This window comes from Dendrobates tinctorius, unplaced genomic scaffold (genome assembly GCF_039654945.1).
Source record: "Dendrobates tinctorius isolate UK_male_01 unplaced genomic scaffold, ASM3965494v1 ptg000157l, whole genome shotgun sequence".
Taxonomy (NCBI): domain Eukaryota; kingdom Metazoa; phylum Chordata; class Amphibia; order Anura; family Dendrobatidae; genus Dendrobates; species Dendrobates tinctorius.
In genome coordinates, this window is record NW_027361824.1 from 6,872,191 (window position 1) to 6,892,385 (window position 20,195).

The 20,195-nt window shown below is 49.5% G+C and overlaps 1 protein-coding gene across 1 annotated transcript; it reads right to left on the minus strand.

Annotated features, from left to right (window-relative positions):
- Positions 1 to 17,706: 17,706 nt before the first annotated feature.
- On the minus strand, positions 17,707 to 18,699 carry LOC141051441 (olfactory receptor 6N1-like). Its single transcript, XM_073548371.1, has one exon. It carries the CDS (start codon positions 18,697 to 18,699, stop codon positions 17,707 to 17,709), a length of 993 nt encoding a protein of 330 aa, XP_073404472.1.
- Between the last annotated feature and the right edge of the window lie 1,496 nt (positions 18,700 to 20,195).

Consider the following 20,195-nt stretch of genomic DNA (forward strand, 5'->3'; position numbering starts at 1 on the left):
CCACATCATCCCATCAGCCAGAGCCACCGGACTACTACCACTAATATCCCACATCATCCCGTCAGCCAGAGCCACCGGACTACTTCCACTAATATCCCACATCATCCCGTCAGCCAGAGCCACCGTACTACTACCCCTAATATCCCACATCATCCCGTCAGCCAGAGCCACCGGACTACTACTCCTAATATCCCACATCATCCCGTCAGCCAGAGCCACCGGACTACTACCCCTAATATCCCACATCATCCCGTCAGCCAGAGCCACTAGACTACTACCACTAATATCCCACATCATCCCGTCAGCCAGAGCCACCAGACTACTACCACTAATATCCCACATCATCCCGTCAGCCAGAGCCACCAGACTACTACCCCTTATATCCCACATCATCCTATCAGCCAGAGCCACCGGATTACTACTACTAATATCCCACATCATCCCGTCAGCCAGAACTAACGGACTACTACCACTAATATCCCACATCATCCCGTCAGCCAGAGCCACCGGACTACTACCCCTAATATCCCACATCATCCCGTCAGCCAGAGCCACCGGACTACTACCCCTAATATCCCACATCATCCTATCAGCCAGAGCCACCGGATTACTACTACTAATATCCCACATCATCCCGTCAGCCAGAACTAACGGACTACTACCACTAATATCCCACATCATCCCGTCAGCCAGAGCCACCGGACTACTACCCCTAATATCCCACATCATCCAGTCAGCCAGAGCCACCGGACTACTACCCCTAATATCCCACATCATCCCGTCAGCCAGAGCCACCGGACTACTACCCCTAATATCCCACATCATCCCGTCAGCCAGAGCCACCGGACTACTACCCCTAATATCTCACATCATCCCATCAGCCAGAGCCATCAGACTACTACCCCTAATATCCCACATCATCCCGTCAGCCAGAACTACCGGACTACTACCACTAATATCGCACATCATCCCGTCAGCCAGAGCCACTGGACTACTACCCCTAATATCCCACATCATCCCGTCAGCCAGAGCCACCGGACTACTACCCCTAATATCCCACATCATCCCATCAGCCAGAGCCACCAGACTACTACCCCTAATATCCCACATCATCCCGTCAGCCAGAGCCATCAGACTACTACCCCTAAAATCCCACATCATCCCGTCAGCCAGAGCCACCGGACTACTACCACTAATATCCCACATCATCCCGTCAGCCAGAGCCATCAGACTACTACCCCTAAAATCCCACATCATCCTGTCAGCCAGAGCCACCGGACTACTACCCCTAATATCCTACATCATCCCGTCAGCCGGAGCCACCGGACAACTACCCCTAATATCCCACATCATCCCGTCAGCCAGAGCCACCGGACAACTACCCCTAATATCCCACATCATCCCGTCAGCCAGAGCCACCGGACTACTACCCCTAATATTCCACATCATCCCATCAGCCAGCGCCACCGGACTACTCCCCCTAATATCCCACATCATCCCATCAGCCAGAGCTACCGGACTACTACTCCTAATATCCCACATCATCCCATCAGCCAGAGCCACCGGACTACTACCCCTAATATCCCACATCATCCCGTCAGCCAGAGCCACCGGACAACTACCCCTAATATCCCACATCATCCCGTCAGCCAGAGCCACCGGACTACTACCCCTAATATCCCACATCATCCCGTCAGCCAGTTCCACTGGACAACTGCCCCTAATATCCCACATCATCCCGTCAGCCAGAGCCACCGGACTACTACCCCTAATATCCCACATCATCCCGTCAGCCAGAGCCACCGGACTACTACCACTAATATCCCACATCATCCCGTCAGCCAGAGCCACCGGACTACTACCCCTAATATCCCACATCATCCCGTCAGCCAGAGCCACCGGACTACTACCACTAATATCCCACATCATCCCGTCAGCCAGAGCCACCGGACTACTACCCCTAATATCCCACATCATCCCGTCAGCCAGAGCCACCGGACTACTACCACTAATATCTCACATCATCCCGTCAGCCAGAGATACCGGACTACTACCACTAATATCCCACATCATCCCGTCAGCCAGAGCCACCGAACTACTACCCCTAATATCCCACATCATTCCGTCAGCCAGAGCCACCGGACTACTACCCCTAATATCCCACATCATCCCGTCAGCCAGTTCCACCGGACTACTACCACTAATATCCCACATCATCCCGTCAGCCAGAGCCACCGGACTACTACCCCTAATATCCCACATCATCCCGTCAGCCAGAGCCACCGGACTACTACCACTAATATCTCACATCATCCCGTCAGCCAGAGCTACCGGACTACTACCCCTAATATCCCACATCATCCCATCAGCCAGAGCCACCGGACGACTACCCCTAATATCCCACATCATCCCATCAGCCAGAGCCACCGGACTACTACCCCTAATATCCCACATCATCCCGTCAGCCAGAGCCACCGGACTACTACCCCTAATATCTCACATCATCCCGTCAGCCAGAGCCACGGGACTACTACCCCTAATATCTCACATCATCCCGTCAGCCAGAGCCACGGGACTACTACCCCTAATATCCCACATCATCCCATCAGCCAGAGCCACCGGACTACTACCCCTAATATCTCACATCATCCCGTCAGCCAGAGCCACGGGACTACTACCCCTAATATCTCACATCATCCCGTCAGCCAGAGCCACGGGACTACTACCCCTAATATCCCACATCATCCTGTCAGCCAGAGTCACCGGACTACTACCCCTAATATCCCACATCATCCCGTCAGCCAGAGCCACCGGACTACTACCACTAATATCCCACATCATACCGTCAGCCAGAGCTACCGGACTACTACCCCTAATATCCCACATCATCCCATCAGCCAGAGCTACCGGACTACTACCACTAATATCCCACCTCATCCCGTCAGCCAGAGCCACCGGACTACTACCACTAATATCTCACATCATCCCGTCAGCCAGAGCTACCGGACTACTACCCCTAATATCCCACATCATCCCGTCAGCCAGAGTCACCGGACTACTACCCCTAATATCCCACATCATTCCACCAGCCAGAGCCACCGGACTACTACCACTAATATCCCACCTCATCCCGTCAGCCAGAGCCACCGGACTACTACCACTAATATCCCACATCATCCCGTCAGCCAGAGCCACCGGACTACTACCACTAATATCTCACATCATCCCGTCAGCCAGAGCTACCGGACTACTACCCCTAATATCCCACATCATTCCACCAGCCAGAGCCACCGGACTACTACCACTAATATCCCACATCATCCCGTCAGCCAGAGCTACCGGACTACTACCCCTAATATCCCACATCATCCCGTCAGCCAGAGCCACCGGACTACTACCCCTAATATCCCACATCATCCCGTCAGCCAGAGCCACCGGACTACTACCCCTAATATCCCACATCATCCCATCAGCCAGAGTCACCGGACTACTACCCCTAATATCCCACATCATCCCTTCAGCCAGAGCCACCGGACAACTACCACTAATATCCCACATCATCCCGTCAGCCAGAGCCACCGGACTACTACCCCTAATATCCCACATCATCCCGTCAGCCAGAGCCACCGGACAACTACCACTAATATCCCACATCATCCCGTCAGCCAGAGCAACCGGACTACTACCCCTAATATCCCACATCATCCTATCAGCCAGAATCACCGGACTACTACCCCTATTATCCCACATCATCCCGTCAGCCAGAGCCACCGGACTACTACCCCTAATATCCCACATCATCCCATCAGCCTGAGCCACCGGAATACTACCCCTAATATCCCACATCATCCCGTCAGCCAGAGCCACCAGACTACTACCCCTAATATCCCACATCATCCCATCAGCCAGAGCCACCGGACTACTACCCCTAATATCCCACAAAATCCCATCAGCCTGAGCCACCGGAATACTACCCCTAATATCCCACATCATCCCATCAGCCAGAGCCACCGGACAACTACCACTAATATCCCACATCATCCCGTCAGCCAGAGCAACCGGACTACTACCCCTAATATCCCACATCATCCTATCAGCCAGAATCACCGGACTACTACCCCTATTATCCCACATCATCCCGTCAGCCAGAGCCACCGGACTACTACCCCTAATATCCCACATCATCCCATCAGCCTGAGCCACCGGAATACTACCCCTAATATCCCACATCATCCCGTCAGCCAGAGCCACCAGACTACTACCCCTAATATCCCACATCATCCCATCAGCCAGAGCCACCGGACTACTACCCCTAATATCCCACAAAATCCCATCAGCCTGAGCCACCGGAATACTACCCCTAATATCCCACATCATCCCGTCAGCCAGAGCCACCAGACTACTACCCCTAATATCCCACATCATCCCATCAGCCTGAGCCACCGGAATACTACCCCTAATATCCCACATCATCCCGTCAGCCAGAGCCACCGGACTACTACCCCTAATATCCCACATCATCCCGTCAGCCAGAGTCACCGGACTACTACCCCTAATATCCCACATCATCCCATCAGCCAGAGCCACCGGACTACTACCCCTAATATCCCACATCATCCCACCAGCCAGAGCCACCGGACTACTACCCCTAATATCCCACATCATCCCACCAGCCAGAGCCACCAGACTACTACCCCTAATATCCCACATCATCCCACCCGCCAGAGCCAACGGACTACTACCCCTAATATCCGAAATCATCCCACCAGCCAGAGCCACCGGACTACTACCCCTAATATCCCACATCATCCCATCAGCCAGAGTCACCGGACTACTACCCCTAATATCCCACATCATCCCGTCAGCCAGAGCTACCGGACTACTACCCCTAATATCCCACATCATCCCGTCAGCCAGAGCCACCGGACTACTACCACTAATATCCCACATCATCCCGTCAGCCAGAGCCACCGGACTACTACCCCTAATATCCCACATCATCCCGTCAGCCAGAGCCACCGGACTACTACCACTAATATCCCACATCATCCCGTCAGCCAGAGCCACCGGACTACTACCCCTAATATCCCACATCATCCCGTCAGCCAGAGCCACCGGACTACTACCACTAATATCCCACATCATCCCGTCAGAGCCACCGGACTACTACCCCTAATATCCCACATCATCCCGTCAGCCAGAGCTACCGGACTACTACCCCTAATATCCCACATCATCCCGTCAGCCAGCGCCACCGGACTACTACCACTAATATCCCACATCATCCCGTCAGCCAGAGCCACCGGACTACTACCCCTAATATCCCACATCATCCCGTCAGCCAGAGCCACCGGACTACTACCACTAATATACCACATCATCCCGTCAGAGCCACCGGACTACTACCCCTAATATCCCACATCATCCCGTCAGCCAGAGCCACCGGACTACTACCACTAATATCCCACATCATCACGTCAGCCAGAGCCACCGGACTACTACCACTAATATCCCACATCATCCCGTCAGCCAGAGCCACCGGACTACTACCACTAATATCTCACATCATCCCGTCAGCCAGAGCTACCGGACTACTACCCCTAATATCCCACATCATTCCACCAGCCAGAGCCACCGGACTACTACCACTAATATCCCACATCATCCCGTCAGCCAGAGCCACCGGACTACTACCCCTAATATCCCACATCATCCCGTCAGCCAGAGCCACCGGACTACTACCCCTAATATCCCACATCATCCCATCAGCCAGAGTCACCGGACTACTACCCCTAACATCCCACATCATCCCGTCAGCCAGAGCCACCGGACAACTACCACTAATATCCCACATCATCCCGTCAGCCAGAGCCACCGGACTACTACCCCTAATATCCCACAAAATCCCATCAGCCTGAGCCACTGGAATACTACCCCTAATATCCCACATCATCCCGTCAGCCAGAGCCACCAGACTACTACCCCTAATATCCCACATCATCCCACCAGCCAGAGCCACCGGACTACTACCCCTAATATCCCACATCATCCCACCAGCCAGAGCCACCGGACTACTACCCCTAATATCCCACATCATCCCATCAGCCAGAGTCACCGGACTACTACCCCTAATATCCCACATCATCCCGTCAGCAAGAGCTACCGGACTACTACCCCTAATATCCCACATCATCCCGTCAGCCAGAGCCACCGGACTACTACCCCTAATATCCCACATCATCCCATCAGCCAGAGCCACCGGACTACTACCCCTAATATCCCACATCATCCCACCAGCCAGAGCCACCGGACTACTACCCCTAATATCCCACATCATCCCATCAGCCAGAGTCACCGGACTACTACCCCTAATATCCCACATCATCCCGTCAGCAAGAGCTACCGGACTACTACCCCTGATATCCCACATCATCCCGTCAGCCAGAGCCACCGGACTACTACCACTAATATCCCACATCATCCCGTCAGAGCCACCGGACTACTACCCCTAATATCCCACATCATCCCGTCAGAGCCACCGGACTACTACCCCTAATATCCCACATCATCCCGTCAGAGCCACCGGACTACTACCACTAATATCCCACATCATCCCGTCAGAGCCACCGGACTACTACCCCTAATATCCCACATCATCCCGTCAGAGCCACCGGACTACTACCACTAATATCCCACATCATCCCGTCAGAGCCACCGGACTACTACCACTAATATCCCACATCATCCCGTCAGAGCCACCGGACTACTACCACTAATATCCCACATCATCCCGTCAGAGCCACCGGACTACTACCACTAATATCCCACATCATTCCGTCAGAGCCACCGGACTACTACCCTTAATATCCCACATCATCCCGTCAGAGCCACCGGACTACTACCCCTAATATCCCACATCATCCCGTCAGAGCCACCGGACTACTACCCTTAATATCCCACATCATCCCATCAGCCAGAGCCACCGGACAACTACCCCTAATATCCCACATCATCCCGTCAGCCAGAGCAACCGGACTACTACCCCTAATATCCCACATCATCCCGTCAGCCAGAGCCACCGGACTACTACCCCTAATATCCCACATCATCCATCAGCCAGAGCCACCGGACTACTACCCCTAATATCCCACATCATCCCATCAGCCAGAGTCACCGGACTACTGCCCCTAATATCCCACAACATCCCATCAGCCAGAGTCACCGGACTACTACCCCTAATATCTCACATCATCCCATCAGCCAGAGCCACCGGACAACTACCCCTAATATTCCACATCATCCCGTCAGCCAGAGCCACCGGACAACTACTCCTAATATCCCACATCATTCCCATCAGCCAGAGCCACCGGACTACTACCCCTAATATCCCACATCATCCCGTCAGCCACAGCCACCGGACTACTACCCCTAATATCCCACATCATTCCCATCAGCCAGAGCCACCGGACTACTACCCCTAATATCCCACATCATCCCGTCAGCCAGAGCCACCGGACTACTACCCCTAATATCCCACATCATCCCGTCAGCCAGCGCCACCGGACTACTACCCCTAATATCCCACATCATCCCGTCAGCCAGAGCCACCGGACTACTACCCCTAATATCCCACATCATCCCGTCAGCCAGAGCCACCGGACTACTACCCCTAATATCCCACATCATCCCATCAGCCAGAGCCACCGGACTACTACCACTAATATCTCACATCATCCCGTCAGCCAGATCTACCGGACTACTACCCCTAATATCCCACATCATCCCGTCAGCCAGAGCCACCGGACGACTACCCCTAATATCCCACATCATCCTGTCAGCCAGAGCCACCGGACTACTACCCCTAATATCCCACATCATCCCGTCAGCCAGAGCCACCGGACTACTACCACTAATATCCCACATCATCCCGTCAGCCAGAGCCACTGGACTACTACCACTAATATCCCACATCATCCCGTCAGCCAGAGCCACCGGACTACTACCGCTAATATCCCACATCATCCCGTCAGCAAGAGCCACCGGACTACTACCACTAATATCTCACATCATCCCGTCAGCCAGAGCTACCGGACTACTACCCCTAATATCCCACATCATCCCGTCAGCCAGAGCCACCAGACTACTACCACTAATATCCCACATCATCCCGTCAGCCAGAGCTACCGGACTACTACCACTAATATCCCACATCATCCCGTCAGCCAGAGCCACCGGACTACTACCCCTAATATCCCACCTCATCCCGTCAGCCAAAGCCACCGGACTACTACCACTAATATCCCACATCATCCCGTCAGCCAGAGCCACCGGACTACTACCACTAATATCCCACATCATCCCGTCAGCCAGAGCCACCGGACTACTACCACTAATATCTCACATCATCCCGTCAGCCAGAGCTACCGGACTACTACCACTAATATCCCACATCATCCCGTCAGCCAGAGCCACCGGACTACTACCCCTAATATCCCACCTCATCCCGTCAGCCAGAGCCACCGGACTACTACCACTAATATCCCACATCATCCCGTCAGCCAGAGCCACCGGACTACTACCACTAATATCCCACATCATCCCGTCAGCCAGAGCCACCGGACTACTACCACTAATATCTCACATCATCCCGTCAGCCAGAGCCACCGGACTACTACCACTAATATCCCACATCATCCCGTCAGCCAGAGCCACCGTACTGCTACCACTAATATCCCACATCATCCCGTCAGCCAGAGCCACCGGACTACTACCACTAATATCCCACATCATCCCGTCAGCCAGAGCCACCGGACTACTACCACTAATATCTAACATCATCCCGTCAGCCAGAGCTACCGGACTACTACCCCTAATATCCCACATCAACCCGTCAGCCAGAGCCACCGGACTACTACCACTAATATCCCACATCATCCCGTCAGCCAGAGCTACCGGACTACTACCCCTAATATCCCACATCAACCCGTCAGCCAGAGCCACCGGACTACTACCACTAATATCCCACATCATCCCGTCAGCCAGAGCCACCAGACTACTACCCCTAATATCCCACTTCATCCCGTCAGCCAGAGCCACCGGACTACTACCACTAATATCCCACATCATCCCGTCAGCTAGAGCCACCGGACTACTACCCCTAATATCCCACATCATCCCGTCAGCCAGAGCCACCGGACTACTACCCCTAATATCCCACATCATCCCGTCAGCCAGAGCCACCGGACTACTACCACTAATATCCCACATCATCCCGTCAGCCAGAGCCACTGGACTACTACCACTAATATCCCACATCATCCCGTCAGCCAGAGCCACCGGACTACTACCGCTAATATCCCACATCATCCCGTCAGCAAGAGCCACCGGACTACTACCACTAATATCTCACATCATCCCGTCAGCCAGAGCTACCGGACTACTACCCCTAATATCCCACATCATCCCGTCAGCCAGAGCCACCGGACTACTACCGCTAATATCCCACATCATCCCGTCAGCAAGAGCCACCGGACTACTACCACTAATATCTCACATCATCCCGTCAGCCAGAGCCACCAGACTACTACCACTAATATCCCACATCATCCCGTCAGCCAGAGCTACCGGACTACTACCACTAATATCCCACATCATCCCGTCAGCCAGAGCTACCGGACTACTACCACTAATATCCCACATCATCCCGTCAGCCAGAGCCACCGGACTACTACCCCTAATATCCCACCTCATCCCGTCAGCCAAAGCCACCGGACTACTACCACTAATATCCCACATCATCCCGTCAGCCAGAGCCACCGGACTACTACCACTAATATCCCACATCATCCCGTCAGCCAGAGCCACCGGACTACTACCACTAATATCTCACATCATCCCGTCAGCCAGAGCTACCGGACTACTACCACTAATATCCCACATCATCCCGTCAGCCAGAGCCACCGGACTACTACCCCTAATATCCCACCTCATCCCGTCAGCCAGAGCCACCGGACTACTACCACTAATATCCCACATCATCCCGTCAGCCAGAGCCACCGGACTACTACCACTAATATCCCACATCATCCCGTCAGCCAGAGCCACCGGACTACTACCACTAATATCTCACATCATCCCGTCAGCCAGAGCCACCGGACTACTACCACTAATATCCCACATCATCCCGTCAGCCAGAGCCACCGGACTGCTACCACTTATATCCCACATCATCCCGTCAGCCAGAGCCACCGGACTACTACCACTAATATCCCACATCATCCCGTCAGCCAGAGCCACCGGACTACTACCACTAATATCTAACATCATCCCGTCAGCCAGTGCTACCGGACTACTACCCCTAATATCCCACATCAACCCGTCAGCCAGAGCCACCGGACTACTACCACTAATATCCCACATCATCCCGTCAGCCAGAGCTACCGGACTACTACCCCTAATATCCCACATCAACCCGTCAGCCAGAGCCACCGGACTACTACCACTAATATCCCACATCATCCCGTCAGCCAGAGCCACCGGACTACTACCCCTAATATCCCACTTCATCCCGTCAGCCAGAGCCACCGGACTACTACCACTAATATCCCACATCATCCCGTCAGCTAGAGCCACCGGACTACTACCCCTAATATCCCACATCATCCCGTCAGCCAGAGCCACCGGACTACTACCCCTAATATCCCACATCATCCCGTCAGCCAGAGCCACCGGACTACTACCCCTAATATCCCACATCATCCCGTCAGCCAGAGCCACCGGACTACTACCTCTAATATCCCACATCATCCCGTCAGCCAGAGCCACCGGACTACTACCTCTAATATCCCACATCATCCTGTCAGCCTGGGGTCAGAACCAGAGCACTAAGTGGAACGGTCCTAACTTCCATACCGGGGATCCCTTTAAAAGAGGCCTGGCATCAGAATCAGTGCGCTGAGTGGATTTGCCCTAACTTCTGCACAGGAGATCCCTTTTAGAGAGCCTGGGGTCAGTACCGGAGCATTTGAAGGCAATTTCCCTGACTTCCATACTGGAGATCCCTTTAAGAGAGGCCTTGGGTCAGAACCAAAACGCTGAGTGGATTTACCCTAACTTGCATACCAATGATCTACGGGAGGGGGGGATTCATTTCTGTCATGTGCTCTGTGCTCCTTTTTGGGTGTCAGACAATGGCTGGAGCTTATGTTCCCGGGGATGTTAGATTTCTCCCACCATGTCAGTGTCTGCTGAGGTGTTGTCATGCAGTGAGAAAACTGTTGCTCATAGCAACCAATCACAGCTCAGCTACTTTTAACCAGCTCTGGTGAAATGAGAGATGCTTAGTGATTGTTTGCACGGAAAACTGTTAATCATAGCAACCAATCAGAGCTGAGCTTCTTTTGAACAGCTGTGGTGAAATGAAAGATGCTTTTATATATAGAGATAGAATGTATTTGAATTATCCCTAAACAAGCTATTAGTGTAACATAGTAGCATCAAGGACTGTTATTTCATCAACCATGCTGTAGAATAAAGTGGAGGTTTTCACATCTACTCATCCTGATATGGAGGAGACCAGTATCTTCTGTACTTACTTTACAAACTTTCCTGTCACGGAGGTGAAATCCTACATGCAGTGTGAGACATCCCTATTAGTGATGAGTGAACGTGCTCACCACTACTCGGTACCCGCCCGAGTATCACTGTGCTCGGTGTACTCGGCAAGCACAGAGTATTTCCGGGATTACTCGGCGGGAACTCGGGTCTCCACCCAGCATTTTAGGCGGACTTTAGAGACCCAATCATGGTGCAGGGATTATCTGCTAGGCCATGAAACGCCGCAGCCATCTTTCTTGTGGTCGTGCAGTGATTGGCTGGCCGCACAGCATCATCAGGGGCATAAGGGACCAGACATCGCCCTGATCGGCGCATTCAGCTCCCGATTGAGTGTATGGAGAGCAGCTGCCTTGATATGGTCAGAATTAGGCATTTCTCAGTTAGTGTGGGGTCTACCATCCTAAATACTCACATCCAGCTAAACCAATAGTCCTTGTAAGGACTAATTCTGAAGTATATAGGTTCCAGTGTTAGGCAGGCAGGGGAGAGCATGTTGCTGCATACACATCAGTGCAAGGCCTGCAGGCACTGTATGTGTGTATATAGAGCATTGCATATATCATATCTGTGCGTGGTGAAATTTTGGCCAGTTTACGGCTTTTTGCTCTTTTTTGTCTGGCTGTTAGTTTTGCTTAAATAAAGCGGTATTTTAGGCCAAAAAGAAAAGGCTACCCATTTCACTGACGGCACACTGGGTTAATATAGTGGAAGCTGGGACCCTGTCGGACCTTGGGATGGAACACATCCTCCCCACGCTGAGGATTGCGGGCCCTATGTCAATCAGGGTTGCCCCCACAGTCTACAGCTCCTGCACCTCCTCCTCCTCTTCTTCAGCCTCCATCTCTGAGATGAACACATCAGTCAGAAGCTGGAAGCATTGCAGCACTGCCTCAGCCAAGCGGCAACAGGCTGTGCTGAAGCTAATCTGCATAGGTGAAAAACTGCACAATGCAGAAGAGTTGAGGACAGTACTGAAAGAGCAGTCAGATGTGTGGCTGACACCGCTGAACCTACAGCCAGGCATGGTCGTGTGTGACAATGGCAGGAACCTGGTGGCGACTCTGAGGCAAGGTGAGCTCACACACATACCTTGCCAGGCTCATGTGCTTAACCTCGTGGTTCAACGTTTTCTCAAAAGCTACCTGGAGCTGCCGGATCTGCTAGTGAAATTACGCCGTCTGTCTGCCCATTTTAGAAAGTCAGCTACAGCTTCAGCTGCACTTGCCGGACTTCAGCAGTGTTTGCTTCTTCCGGCTCACCGATCGGTGTGTGATATCCCCACGCATTGGATCTCTACACTGCATATGTTGGAAAGGATTTGTGAGCAGAAGAGGGCAGTTGTTGACTTCCAGCATCAAAAAGGCCACTTCTCAGCATTCTGAAAACCACTCTGCTCACAATTAAAGATGATGCATTGCAGGCAGAGCACGAGGACATGGAGCAAGGAACCATACAGGGTGATTACACTCAGCCCAGCCTCATGTCATTGCAACGTGGATTGGTAGACAATGAGGAGGAGGAAGAACAGGAGCTACTTTCATGCGCTATAGACGGTACTACAAGCACAGCTGTCATACCGTCTGTTCAGCGGGGATGGCCTGAGGACAGGGAGGAGGAGGATGAGGAGGCGGAGGACACCATGGTCAGTCGTCCTGTTGGTGAGGACACGGAAGTCTTGCCTATTAGTAGTCTGGCACGCATGGCTGACTTTATGCTGCTCTGCGTTTCCCGTGACCCTCGCATTATAAATATTTTGGGGGACACTCATTACTGGTTGGTGACACTTCTAGACCCACGCTACAAGGATAACTTTTAATCTCTTCTTCCAGAGGCAGAGAGGTGTACAAAAATGATGATGTACCAGAGGGCCCTTGTAGCGGAATTACTGAAAAATTTCCCATGTGAGAGCACTGGCAGCAGACGTCAGAGTTTGTTATACAGCCAAGTAGTCCAAACGAGAGAGACAGAAGTACAATCCAGCTCAGGCAGCGGAACAATGGCAAAGTTCTGGGACAGTTTTCTCAGACCCTCACATCGTGCCGCCACAGAGGCAAGGGGTGGTATCACAAGAAGTGCAATGTTTGGGAAGATTGTGAGGGAGTACCTTGCAGATCGTACAAACGTCCTCCGGGATTTCTCTGTGCCTTTTAATTATTGGGTATCCAAGCTGGACATTTGGTATGAACTGGCTCTCTACGCCTTGGAGGTCCTGGTCCTCAGATTGGGCCATCAGGAAGGTCCCGGAAGGCTGCGGTTATGAAAGGATCGCACGGTTGTGACCATGTGGAGTGAATGTTGTATGCACGTATGAATATCTCTGGTGACTGACTCATTATGAAACCCCTACCATTGGTACGCATGTGTTGATCAGCCTTGCCAGGTATTGTCTTGGCTGATAGTGCAGGCAGGAGGCAGAGTCAGGGCCGAGCTTCAGCGTCAAGTAGTGGCTTTGCTTGTACGCCACTGTGCACTTGGGCTGCACTGCACTGTAGCCGGTGTCTATTAGTGGCGTCCGCAGTTGTGACACTGTGCACCTAGTGGGTCTAGAGAGGCTCTTACCCTGTGTCCTTGGGGCAGAGTCTTGTGACCATATGCTAGCGCTGACTCAGCTGTGCCCTATGACAGTTAACAGGGTACAGCATTTGTGTTATGCGGTACCATGGCTCTGTGAAGCAACAGAGACCGTTGCTACTACATACGAGGTGGCGTTTAACCCACGTGTGTCCAGTGCGATACCGCCATTTAGTGTCCGCCATTTCCGGGCAGCAGTTAACATCTCTGCACGATGGACCCCGGGCTGCGAACGCACCTTATTACCATCTCTTTATTATTTGGTGCATTCCGCCAGCCCTAACATCCTCTTCTGTTCACCATATGGTCCTTAGAGCTGCCTCTTCTATTATATATGTAGACCGTATGCGCCATTAAGCCAAGTGATTGGCTACAGCAATGATGTGTGCTGTAATGTGGGGGTGGGGATCAATGTGTTAATATTTTCTATATGTGTATGCCTAAGCCCCCCAAAAATATAATCCTGGAAAACATTTTTAACTTTAGATGAGTGAATAAATCCGAGTGGAATTGAGTTCTATACGAATTTGACATAACTCTGCATTCCCCAAAACGAGAGGTTTTTTTAATAAGCTTCTGTGTTGATTCAGCAAAATCATGGTGGCTGACCGCATTTTTTTGAACCGCGACGGGCCATCAAAAGGATAAAAAAATACATATGTCCTCTCTCCTCCTGTACCAGTTATGACTTGTATTGTTTAAGATTATTGTACTTGTTTTTATGTATACCGCTCCTCACATGTAAAGCGCCATGGAATAAATGGCGCTATAACAATAAATAATAATAATAATAATAATATGTTATACTCACCTCTTCAACCCCTTCGCTACTCCAAGCCACCAGTCCGGTCTTCACCGAATCTTCTGGTTCTCGGTCACTTGTTATGGACTCTTTGATCCTCTTTGCACTGTTCCATACTTCCTGGTGTCATGGCACATGGGAGTCTTCTGCATACGCCCATAGAAGGTCACATTGTACGTAGTGAGGTCATGAGGCCGGTGAATTACTCTGTGCCTGCAGAGAACCCCCCAGTTACAATGACACCTGGAGGTATGGTACAATGCAAGGGAATTGAAGTACTGAACACAAGCGGCAGGGGATAAGAAGATGCGGTAAGGGTTCAGACGGGTGGCGGTGAGAAGCCGTAAGCAATAAGGCGAGTATAACGATTGTTATAAATTGTTTACAGATTATATTTATTGTGTTCAGAAGAGACCCCAGAGCATAACAAGAGACATTACATTTGTAGAGAACAACTTCTCCTCAAAGCCAATTTCCTGAGGAACAGGTAAATTCCAATTTTGACTGATCCACTCATCATTAGTTTTAGCCCTTTCCCAACATAGAATGTAATAGTATGTCCTTCATCATGTCCACATGTTTGTAGTGGGTTCAGGAGTTGTGTCAGCCAATCAGCATCTGCTTGTAGCACCAGTGACTGGAGCTTGCTCCGATCGCTGCTGTTTAGCCATTTAAAGGGAAATTGTCAGACGGATTTCTCACACAAAAGTTTTTATATGCGCATACAGCCCTTTCAAATATAAGTCCAGAAATACCTTTACATGACCAGTCCGTTACTCCATTAATGAGTAACCAGCGTTTCAAGTGATATTCAAATGAGACTAAAGAGCTATGGTAGATCTGAAGCTTCTGACACTCCGGCTCTATTCTCCACCCATAGGAGCCTCTATGGTGTGTGACTTCAGGCTTAGGCATGATCAATCAAGCAGGAGAAGGCAGTGCTGGATGGTGAACAGAGTTGGAGTAAAGGCCTTGTCACACACAGCAAGATCGCTAGCGAGATCGCTGATTTTGTGACGACACTGCGATCTCAGCAGCGATCCCGCTGTGTGTGACAGGCATCAGCGACCGCCCCCCCCGCTGATCGTGCTTGATCGTCCAGAGCCATTTTTTGATCGTTGGTCTCCCGCTGGCCAGCGTGCATCGCTGCATGTGGCAGCGGGAGCCCAACGATCAGCGAGCTCCCAGCGCTGTAAGCAGATGCTGGGAGCTGGTATCTAAGGTAAATATCGGGTAACTAAGTGCTGCGCGCCGCTTAGTCCTGACCTTGCTGGTCCTGATCGCTGGTGAGATCTGCCTGTTTGACAGGTCCACCAGCGATCATGTGGCGATGCACCAGCGATCCTGACAAGGTCCTATCGTTGTCAGGATCGCTGGTGCATCTTTAAGTGTGACGGGGCCTTAAAAGAGGCTTCAGATCTACCATAGCTCTTTAGCCTCATTTGCATATCAATTGAAACACTGATTTCTCAGTAATGGACTGGTTATGTGAAGGTATTGCTGGACTTGACTTTGTAAGACTTCCATATAACGAGTTTGGAGCATGAAATCCTGCAGATAAAGTCTCTGTAAATGCTGCTGTCAATCACTGACAACAGCATACAAATAGTGCAACAACTAGGGCAAGCATGCATCGGCTCCCACTGTTTCCACCCCCACTATACAAATATGGGGCTCAAAGGTGAAAGTTGTTTTGACCACATCAGCAATAAAGTAGGACATAGACCAAGCAATAAAATGATTGCAGGTTCAGCACCCCTAAAAAGACAAAAAAATAAAAAATAAAGTGTTTAAAAATATAAATAAAAATATTAAAATTCAAAAAACCAAAGTTGCCCGAGTGAAAAGTAAAGTAAACAGTAAAAAAAAAATAGAAATTGACACATCTATAAAATTTTGAAAGCAGATTTATAAAACAAATTTAAAAGAAAAAAAAATCCTGAACTTTTTTTTTATCCAAGTATAATAATAATAATAATAATAATAATAATAATAATAAAATTGTGCACATTTGGGACCATCATTATTGCTAAAACTTTACATTTTACCACACTTGGAGTTTTTTATTCAAGTTTCATGTACACTAAATAAGAAAAAAGTATGATGTATTTGAAAAATAAACCTTGTCCAACAAAAAAAACAAGCCCTAACATGAAAAAAAGTTAAGAAAAAAACTATTGGAAAAGGGATGCAAAACACAAAACCTGAAATTTAGCAGGAAAACATAATATTTCAAAGTAGATTTATAAAAAAATTACAAAAAATAGACTTAAAAATTGTAAATTTTACACATTACATAAATTCACATTCAATATATTTGTGCTACTGTTTGGTTTGAAAACCTATTTTAGAAAAAAGGGAAGAAAGTTCCAGCGCTAGGAATGGAAAATTAAAAATCCATTTTATTGTGCCAATGCATATTAAAATTCCAGCAGGTACAGCATATCAGTCGGATGACTGCAGAACAACGCGTTTCGACGCCTCAGGTCTGAACATGATTAAGACCTGAGGCGTCGAAACGCGTTGTTCTGCAGTCATCCGACTGATATGCTGTACCTGCTGGAATTTTAATATGCATTGGCACAATAAAATGGATTTTTAATTTTCCATTCCTAGCGCTGGAACTTTCTTCCCTTTTTTCTACTATTGATTGACTGCCTAGTCAAATCCGTGCGCAGGATTTGGATCCTACCAGCAAGGCAGTGCGGTGAGCTGGATTAATCTGTTCTTTTACTCCGAAAACCTATTTTCTTACGAAAAGCCTCTTTGATGTCTTTGCTCCTGAAGCTGTATATAACCGGATTCATCATAGGCGTTAACACTGTGTACAGCAAGGCCACCAAGGAGTCCACATCTGAAGAGTAAGAAGCCTTCGGACGAATATACATGAAGATAAGTGGCAAGAAATAAATATTGACCACCGCAAAGTGTGAGGCGCACGTAGAAAACGTCTTCTTGCGTCCGTCCTTGGAATTAATCTTTAGAATGGAGATTATTATTTTAATGTAAGAAACGACCACTAGTGTGAAGGTTATCAGAAGAACCAAAGCCCCAATGGTGGAGCCAACAGCTACATTGAAGGAAGTGTCGGTACAGGCCAACTGCAACAATGGTGGATGGTCACAGTAATAGTGATGGATGACATTAGGACCACAAAATGGTAATTTCAGGGCTAAAGTTAAGACTATGATTAGAATGAGGAAACCACCGGACCATGCTATGGCTGTCAACAGTAGACACCTTCCTCTCGTCATAATGGTCAGGTAATGTAGAGGAGAACAAATGGCGACATATCGATCATACGCCATTACAGTCAGTAGTAGACATTCTGTTGCTGTTAAAGACAAGAAAATATACATTTGAGCAAAGCAGGCCGGAAAAGAGATGGTGTCAAGGTGCATGGCGAACTTGGCCAACATCTTCGGGACGGTTACCGATGTGTAGCTCATATCAAGGAAAGACAAGTTACTGACGAAGAAATACATTGGAGTATGCAGCCGCCGGTCACGTATGACCAAGAGGAAGATGCTTCCATTTCCAATGATGGTGAACAGGTATATAAAGAGAAACAGACAGAAAAGCAGAGTGGGATACTTCTGAAGACTCGGGAAGCCAAAGATGACGAATTCACTTACCCGACTATTGGTCAGATTTCGAGAAACTGCTGACTGAAGGCTATCGTCATCCACCTGGTTCAGAATAATCAACATGGAACATTTTTAATGGTAAGTTTGAAATATATAATAGGAGAGGGAAAGGTGGGGTTGGGATTTATATTATATTATTATCTCTGAAAGCCATACCATGTTTTGTTCTTTTCGCGGACCTGGGACTGTGGGGTTTTTTTTTTTGGATGTGGATGTATATAAGAAACATTATAGACCTCTAGTGAGCCTTGCAATATGACTTAGGGTGAAAGCCAAATCAGAATCTCAATTTGCAGACACAGTGTTTTGGTTGTATTGCCCCTCGTCAGTGCAAAGCATGAGATCTGATTTGGCTAGGAGAGAGGCTAAGACTGGCATATAAGAGGTAAGTTTTCTCCTTGTGGAGAGTGACATTTTATCCTACGTCATATTGCAAGGGTCAATAGCGACTTATAGGATCGCTGCTTCCAACAAGTGGCGCTATAGAGTTCTAGTCCTCTTCCTCTCAGAAGAGGCAATTTGCATTATAATAATAATTTTTATTTTCATAGTGCCAATATATTCCGCAGAACTTTAAAATTCTGACGGGACTTATACAGAGAATAAAGACACTACAGAGTAACACATACTGTAGTTCAATAGATATCACGAGGAGTGAGGGTTCTGCTGCTTGCAGGCTACAATCTATGAGGAAATAGGGGAGGCAAGAAAGGGAAAAGATAAAAAATGCTAGTACTGTATGGTCCTGGCATCATTGTAATAAATAAGGGATTCACATAATGCTGCATGAACCAGTAACCAGTCTGAGGGATATTAAGTGCATGGAGGATGTGTGAACAGATGCTACGAGGGATCAAATTTGTGCTAAAATTTTGTAAGGGCAAAACGAGAACAGTTGGATAAGTGAGATGTTGATAGGCCAGTCTAAAGAAATGTGTTTTTAGGCCACTCATGAAACCGTGATTACTGGGAATTATTCGAATTGTCTTGGGTAGTGCATTCTAGGGAATTGGTGCAGCTCGCGAGAAGTCTTGGAAACAAAAGTAGGAGATTCTTATAATTAAGGATGTTAGTTTTAGGTCATTAGTGAAAGGGAGAGCACAGGAAGGTTTATGGACAGAGAAAAGGGAGGAGATGCATGGTGGTGTTGAACCGTGGAGTACTTTGCGGTTAAGAGAGTATAAAGAATGGAAGTGGAGGCATAGATGGTGAAGTTCACGTTCGTTTTTTATTTTTAGCATGGAACCTCAGGCTCCGAAGGGGGCGTAACTAGTGAGCCCCGGGTACCTGTAGTAAGATCCCTCAAACAGGACCAGAGTGGAATACCTGGGGGACACAGGTGCTACCTCCAGTTAGACCCCGGACACGTGGCAGCTGTCCCAGTGGAACAAACGGGTAACAGTTATAACAGATCTGATGGAGCTGACCAGCGGACACCGGGTATGAGTGGTGAAGCTGGCACTGGTAAGGAAGGTCAGGTTCCGGTAAGATGATAGGAAGCTTGCTCCAGTAACCTTGACGTAGTCCTCGGGTTCAGATGGTGAGTGGCGGAATGGGAT